This window comes from Corylus avellana, chromosome ca3 (assembly GCF_901000735.1).
Source record: "Corylus avellana chromosome ca3, CavTom2PMs-1.0".
Classification (NCBI taxonomy): Eukaryota; Viridiplantae; Streptophyta; class Magnoliopsida; order Fagales; family Betulaceae; genus Corylus; species Corylus avellana.
Window position 1 is genome coordinate 1,196,202 of NC_081543.1, and position 7,811 is coordinate 1,204,012.

At 36.2% G+C, this 7,811-nt stretch overlaps 1 protein-coding gene across 4 annotated transcripts; it reads left to right on the plus strand.

Moving 5' to 3' along the window:
* The first annotated feature begins 1,064 nt into the window (after nucleotides 1-1,064).
* LOC132173414 (putative disease resistance RPP13-like protein 1) lies at nucleotides 1,065-6,926 on the plus strand. Of its 4 annotated transcripts, none has more exons than XM_059584914.1 (5): nucleotides 1,065-4,854; nucleotides 4,982-5,094; nucleotides 5,181-5,352; nucleotides 5,434-5,560; nucleotides 6,409-6,926. In XM_059584914.1, exon 1 carries the CDS (start codon nucleotides 1,102-1,104, stop codon nucleotides 4,822-4,824), a length of 3,723 nt encoding a protein of 1,240 aa, XP_059440897.1. In that variant the 5' UTR covers nucleotides 1,065-1,101; the 3' UTR covers nucleotides 4,825-4,854; nucleotides 4,982-5,094; nucleotides 5,181-5,352; nucleotides 5,434-5,560; nucleotides 6,409-6,926. The 4 variants fall into 4 exon arrangements, with proteins under 4 accessions (XP_059440897.1, XP_059440899.1, XP_059440898.1 ...); XM_059584916.1 differs by having other exon boundaries at nucleotides 5,181-5,212; XM_059584915.1 differs by having other exon boundaries at nucleotides 5,255-5,352.
* The last annotated feature ends 885 nt before the right edge of the window (nucleotides 6,927-7,811 follow it).

The window sequence follows — 7,811 nt, forward strand, 5'->3', positions numbered from 1 at the left end:
ACTAATTCACTAAAAGGTAGATTTTTCTTAGACACTTCTAGTCATTTAATTATGCTTAGTTTATTTCATGAACTGGATATTCTCCGGTCCAAAATGGACTAGAGAGGATCTTGTTCCCAATCAAATTAGGATCATCTCCAGTTCATTTGAACCGGATAATATCCAGTTAGCTAGTTATATTATAATTATATTTTTGTCCATCAAAAAGTGAAAAGATGAAAATACCACTCTAATATAACTAACTAAATATTATTTGAACTAGAGATTATCATGTTCAGGGCAATCAAGCCTCCATACAAGAATGCATTAATTAGGTTCTTTGACAAACCAACAATCACAAAATTGAGGATTTTTATACAATAAAAGGAGCTGCCGGCCCCTTTTTTATTTCAACAAATTCACTCAATTTTAGTTAAGGAAGAACATAATAAAAATACTAGCTAGATTTATAATTCTTGTACAACTAATTGATGTGATTGAAGGGTGTTAAATTTTTCTAATAATTGATATAGCTACAATCGCATACGGACAGATATCAACAATTTATATATATTAAAAAAAAAAGTCATAAAAATATAGGTCTAATATAGACTAACTAGACCTTACCAATTCATCTCTTAGCCACACCACCTTTATTGTCAGGAAATATGTCTCTCCATTTTAAGTAAAAGAAAGAGACGGAGATGAATTATTTTATGATAATGATTTAATATTGTTGCATCTAACGGTATAAATAATGTTACATTATAAATTGGGATCTTCAAATTTCTATTTCTATTTTTTTTTCCAATCGCTTGTTAACAAGTTGGACAATACATTGTAAAATAGTTAATATAAAATTCACCTGTTTTTGAGTTTTTGTTTTTTGTTTTTATGTATTTTATGAAAAAAATTGTTGGTTAATGTTCTCTGACTTTTTGGATAAAGGGAAAAAAAGAAAAAGGAAAAAAAGTTAGCAAACAAGTCCTAAAGCATTTACTTTTTGGGCCCATCACTCCCGTTGGTTGTTTCCCTTATATGTTGTATAAACTGGTGTAACAGGCAAAACACAATTCCGTAGCAGCCTTCCTTCATTTCCTTTGGACTTGCAAAGAAGCCAAAATGGATGAGGTTGCAAGCCTACTTCTCTCTCCATTTTTCCAAGTATTTTTTGAACGAATGGCATCAGGGGAGTTCCTTGACATCTTTCGGGGACGAAAAGTCATCGAGGGACTCTTACATAAGTTGAAGATATCATTGCTGTCCATGAGTGCACTCTGTGAAGACGCGGAGGAAATACAACTTACAAATCCTGCTGTGAAAGAGTGGCTCAATGAGTTGAAAGATGTTGTCTATGATGCAGAGGACATCTTCGATGAGATAGCTACTGAACTCTTGCAACGTAAGTTGGATGCTGAATTTCAAACCACTGCAAGTAAGGTACGAAACTCCATTTGTACTTCTCTTAGTCCTTTTGTTAAGGAGGTAGAGCCAAAGATAAAAGAAGTACTAGACAAACTAGAATATTTAGCAAGACAAAAAGATGCTCTAGGTTTGAAAGAAGGTGTTGGAAGAGAATCATCAAAAAGATTGCCCACGACTTCTTTGGTTGAAGAATCTGATATTTTTGGTAGGAATGATGATACGGAAAAAATAATAAACTTATTGCTCTTAGATGATGCATGTGGCAATGAAAATCTGTATGTGATTTCCATAGTCGGCATGGGGGGAATTGGCAAGACCACCCTTGCTCAGCTAGTATACAAGGATAAGAGGGTGAAGGAGCATTTTAACCTTCAAGCATGGGTTTGTGTTTCAGATGAGTTTGACGTGTTTAAGGTAACGAAAACAATTCTAGAGGAAGTGGGCTCGTCTACTAATGATGATATTAAGAATCTAAATCGGCTTCAACTTACATTACAGGAGGAATTGATGGGGAAGAAATTCCTACTTGTTTTAGATGATGTATGGAACGAGAATTATGCTAATTGGAAGGTCTTAAGTGGTCCATTTAAATCTGGGGCACAAGGAAGTACGGTCATTGTAACAACACGCAATGACAATGTTGCATCAGTAATGCGCACTGTTTCAACTCATTATCTCGACATGTTATCAGAAGAAGATTGTTGGTCACTAGTAAAACATTCATTCCTCGATGGCAAATTTGATGCACGTTCAGAGCTAGAAGTAATAGGTAGACAAATTGTGAAAAAGTGTGAAGGTTTACCTTTAGCAGTCAAAGCAATTGGGAGTATCTTGCGAACTAAATTAGATGTTGATGAGTGGGAGAAGATATTGAAGAGTGAATTATGGGATTCGCCAATAGACTACACAAACATTCTTCCTAGTTTAAGATTAAGCTACAAATACCTTCCCTCACATTTAAAGCCATGCTTTGCTTATTGTTCAATATTCCCAAAGGGTTATGCATTTGAAAAAGATCACTTAATCTTATTATGGATGGCCGAAGGTTTATTGCCAGAACCTAGAAACAGAACAATGAAAGAAGTTGGTGAAGATTATTTTTGTATTCTTGTATCAAGATCATTATTCCAACAATCATGCGGTAATAAATTAGGTTTTGTAATGCATGATCTTGTCAATAATTTGGCAAACTTTGTATCTGGGCAATTTAACTTTAGGCAGGAGGGTAACAAGACGCGTCACTTGTCATACTTTAGAACAAGATTTGATAACTTCAAGAAGTTTGAGGCTCTTTACAAGGTTAAGCGGCTGCGCACCTTCCTGCCATTAGAATTTTCCATAAGAGACAACAATTTAACTAAAAAAGTACCTCATGATTTATTGCCAAAGCAAAGATATTTACGGGTACTCTCTTTGTCTCACTATGAGAATGTGACTAACTTGCCTGATTCAATTGATAAAATCAAACAGTTACGTTATTTGGACCTTTCTTTCACTGCAATTAGAAGCTTGCCTAATTCCCTGTGTAAGTTGATCAATTTGCAAACACTCAAGTTATCATGTTGTGACAAACTTGTTGGATTGCCAAGGGATATGCGAAAACTCATTAATCTACGACATCTTGATATCACTGGAACTAGATTAATAATGGAGATGCCGATACAAATGGGTAGACTAAAATATCTCCAAACATTGACTACATTTATAGTCAGCAAAACTAGTGGGTCCTGCATAGGAGAGTTGGGAAATCTTACAAATCTTCGAGGAAAGCTTGCTATTTTGAATCTTCAAAATGTTGTCTCTTCTACAGATGCGTTGGATGCATGCTTGAAGGAGAAGAAACACATTAAGGATTTGGTGTTGAAATGGAAAGCTGATACTGATACTGATGTTTTAGAAAGTCAAAGAACTATACTTGACTGTCTCCAGCCTCATTCAAATCTAGAAAGTCTTACAATCAAATATTATAGCAGCAAAAGCTTTTCAGATTGGGTAGGGCATCATTCATTCTCTAATATAGCATCTCTTTATCTATACGATTGTAAATATTGCTGCAGCTTGCCACCACTTGGGCAGCTACCCTCTCTGAAAGACCTTTCTTTTATTCAATTTGATGAAGTTGTTAAAGTGGATCGTGAGTTTTATGGCGATGGTTCTTTTTCAATTAAGCCATTTGGAGCCTTAAAAGTTCTAAGATTTAAGCAAATGTCGAAGTGGGAGGAATGGTTAAGTGAAAGTGGAGATTTTCCTCTTCTTCAAGAGCTTTATATATGTGACTGCCCTAAGCTAACAAGAGAGTTGCCCATCCATCTTCCTTCTCTAATCAAACTTGAGATCAAGGAATGTCCGCTACTGGTGTCTTCACTCCCAAGGGCTCCTTCTATATGTCAATTGAATCTAACAGGTTGTAATAAGGACCTGTTGAAGGATTTGCCAACCAAAATACAGATTCTCAAAGTTGGAGGATTTGATGCACTAGATTCCCTAGCCATTGCAATGAAGGAGTCCAGCTATTCTCTCCAAGAGTTAGAAATCTCTAACTGTTCCTCACTTTCAATGGGTGATTTACCATCTACTTTAAAATCCCTTTCCATCACAAACTGTCAGACGTTAGAACTTCCGATGCACCAAATCTTTTCATCCCTTAAAAAATTGCGCTTGCAAAATATTAATGATTCTTTCAGGTCCTTCCCATTGGACTTATTCCCAAACCTTTCTGATATCTTTATCTTTGGGTGTGAGCATTTGGAAACTCTTTCAGACCAACTTGGTCTTGATTTAATGATCTCGCACGTACGAATCATAAATTGCCATTCTTTTGTATCTTTTCCAAAAGGCGGATTTCGTGCCTCCAAACTTACATTGCTTTGGGTCTGGAGTTGTGGTCGTTTGAGGTCACTGCCTGATAAAATGCACGTACTCCATCCATCTCTTGAGGAATTGCAAATAGTTGATTGTGAAGAACTTGAGTCTTTTCCTGATGGGGGTTTGCCTTGCAATCTGAAATCGGTTTCCATCACCGACTGTGACAACCTCGTTGCTGGACGAATGGGATGGGGTTTGCAAAAGCTCCCATTTCTTAAAAATTTGTCTATTTGTGGTGAAAGGGGAGATGTGGAGTCCTTTCCGGAAGTGGGATTGCTGCCCACCAATCTGACTGCTCTTCAAATAAAGAATTTTCCAAATTTAAAATCTTTGGATAAGGGGCTTCAACAGCTCATCTCTCTTGAAGAATTGCTGATGGATAACTGCCCTATGCTCAAGTACATGCCAGAAGAGGGCTTGCCTGCCTCTGTTTCTGTTTTACGGATCGACGATTGTCCTTTGGTAAAGAGACAATGTCAGAGGAAAAAAGGAAAAGAATGGCGCAAAATTGCTCGCGTCCACCTAAAAATGATGGATGATGAATTGATTGAATGAGCTAAAAGTTTAGCAAGAATCTCCACTAAGGTACATGCTCTTTTTTTTTCTTTTCTTTTCTTTTTTTTTTTCTTTCTAACATTTCCTCTCTTTTATAGGTTTCTCTCTGTTTTATCACTGTCTAATTGTTTTCCCTTTTGTTTGATTAATTGTGTAGAAAATGTTTGATCAACAGAATTTAGAAGATCTAAAAGCTCGATTATGACTACACAAAGCAGATGCAGGGGTATAGAATCTGTGGCGCCACTCCTCATATCATCTAATGCACGTGTATGTGGATTTTCTGTTTCAATCTACTGTGAATGCATTGTTATTTATGTATTGGTTGAAACATTTAGTTATTTTCTTATGAATAGGTACTCAAAGACTACTTATCAAAAAAAAATAGGTACTCAAAGACTAGTGATGACCTGTTGAACTTGTTGTGTAGTGCCAAATCAAGATTCCGGGAAATTTTTCCGAGTTTTTATTTTCTTCGGCAGTGTGGGATCTGAATTACTCTTAAAATGTGTTTTCTTCTCATAGCTGGTATGCGGGAAAAGGTGTTTTCTTCTCATATCTGTATGAAACTTGTTGAAGTGGCTGATGGTTTGTGTTAATAAATTGCAGGTTGCCTACTATCTAGCCCGTTCTGAAGTTAGTGTGGTTATGATGCTTTCAATTATCAAATTTTTGAGATGAGAAACTATAGCTGGGGTATTAACGGGTGACATTATATGCTGACTAAACAATGCAGGTGAGTTTCCAAAGGTTATTCCTTTCTTTCTCCTTAAAGAGTTTTTTTTGCTTTTTTATTCTCTCTTTATTGTTTTATTTTTAGTCTAATAAAATATTTACCTTTTTACAAAAAAAAAAAAAAAAAAATCATTTAGACTATTTTCTCTCTCTCTCTCTCTCTCTCTCTCCCAAGAAAAATAATTGTGATATTCTTAGAAAATAGTTAGAAATAGGGAAAAGTGGCAGGAAAATTTTCTTTGCATATTAAAAAAAAAGTTATATGTACATTCTTGCTTTTGAAGGCCCTATAACGATCTTTCTCAGAATTAGTATTCTTCACCTATATATAATATATGTTGCCTGTCATTGAACAAGGGGGTATTGGGATGTTCAACCGTGCCAGTTATATTCCATTTTATCTTCGATTCTTTCAAAACGAGTTGTAAAGGGACTTCTTCATGCTATTACTCAGTTAAATAGATTTATTTTTTTGATTTTAGAGGTTTTTTAGATATTATGCCTTCTCATTTCTTGAGTGGAGTCACGAGTAATGGTTTGGATAATCTCAGTTGATCATAGGCTTGTAGATACCAATTATTTTGATTGTTTTTAATTGAAAGAGAATGTGCAAAACAAAGGAATTTTCTTTATCTTAAAATTGAAGGAAAGGTTGAGCTCTGTTTTCCTCTGCTGTTGTTGCACTTCGTTGTCATCTGTCATGCATTTCTGCTGGCAGTTTTCTTTCAATATTCTAAATAGAATGATATATCTGAATATTATAAACAAAACTAGCTACATACTTTTGGTGTAACCCTCCATTTGTTTTTGTTAATGAATGCTCGTTTGTATGCAATGTGAGCATACCAGGAGCCAGGAGAGGGATTTGATATTGGGCGGCAAGGGAGGAAGGGTCTTAACCTCAGATGTCTTATTACAGTGAAGATTGAAGTTGTACCAACCAGATAATGGCAAGCTTGAACAGCTTCCACAGTATACGCCTTGTTAGTTCTTGTTGGCTAATTGCCTAATTCGGTGATCACTCCAAAGCACCACCAAGACTCATCCACTTTGCAAGGCCATCAAGTTGATTTCTTCTCCAATCCTAGTGGCCGTCCGGACATGGAGCTAAGCTGTCCGGACGGGATTTCCAGGGAGCCCATTTTCTATCCTCCACAAGGCCCCGTCCGGACAGGCACTTACCTTGTTCGGACATCCCGTATGTATTATGCCCAAAATGTGTTTTTTAGTGGGTTCGGATCTAGGGTATGGAGAAGTTTTACTTTTAGAGTATTTTTTTAAAGGTTTCCTCTTTGTCACTAAAATCCTTATGTTTGATTTTACGTATTTTGGTGATTGTTTGCTCATGATTAAATATCTTTTAATTCCGCATATTGTGTGATATTTACCCTGGTAAGCGTTTTTCACGCTTACTTGTGATAATGAAGAGGATAAGAAACAGAGTTTCACCAACAACCAAAATTGAAGATAAACATGCCTCTATTATGTAGCAGATAGCTTTCTTAGGAGATTAAGATTGATCATGCATGTAAAGTTCAAATTGTTTTTGTTTGTTGCGATAAACTCAGGGTTGTTAACAATTGTAATTATCTTTGGAAGAGGATAAATGATTTAAAGCATGGAAATGTTGCTAGCTCAGAGGATCAGATGTTCAAACGTATTGATTGGGAGATTAGAACTCGCAGGAGTTGGGAAATTTGCTGATTCTAGTCTAAACAGATCCCCCAGCTGTATAGATGGGGATTTCAAGATTGTATCTTGTGTAAGTAAATGTTTTGGCTGCTGCATTTTTGTGCAGCTTGAGTTCTGTAAAGGTGAGGATTTTTCTGTAGTTGTTCTCTTGAACTTTTGCTGTTCGAGTTGATTTGTTAGCTTGGTTTGCAGCAGTGGGTTTGTATCTGTTGCTTATCTGCTTTTTGCACTAGAGTCTAGGGGTGTAAGTAATTTCTGTTTCCTTTCTGAATGGTCAAAATAGGATCGACTTCTTTGGTATCAAAGCAAAAGATAGCCCTCACTCTGATTTTGCTCTGCTTTTTTAACCTTCCTCTTCCTTCTCTTTCAGATCTTCCCTTTCAAAGAAAGATAATAATACAAATTTTCAGATCTGGGGTGGCCAGATCTGCCTGGGGTGGCTGCGCAGGCCACCCCAGATGGGTTGGAGGGTGGCAGCCCCCAGCCCCCCTCACAATTTTATTAAAAAAAACAAAAAAAACAAAAAAAAAAAATTGAAAAAACCTAAATAATCTAGTGTT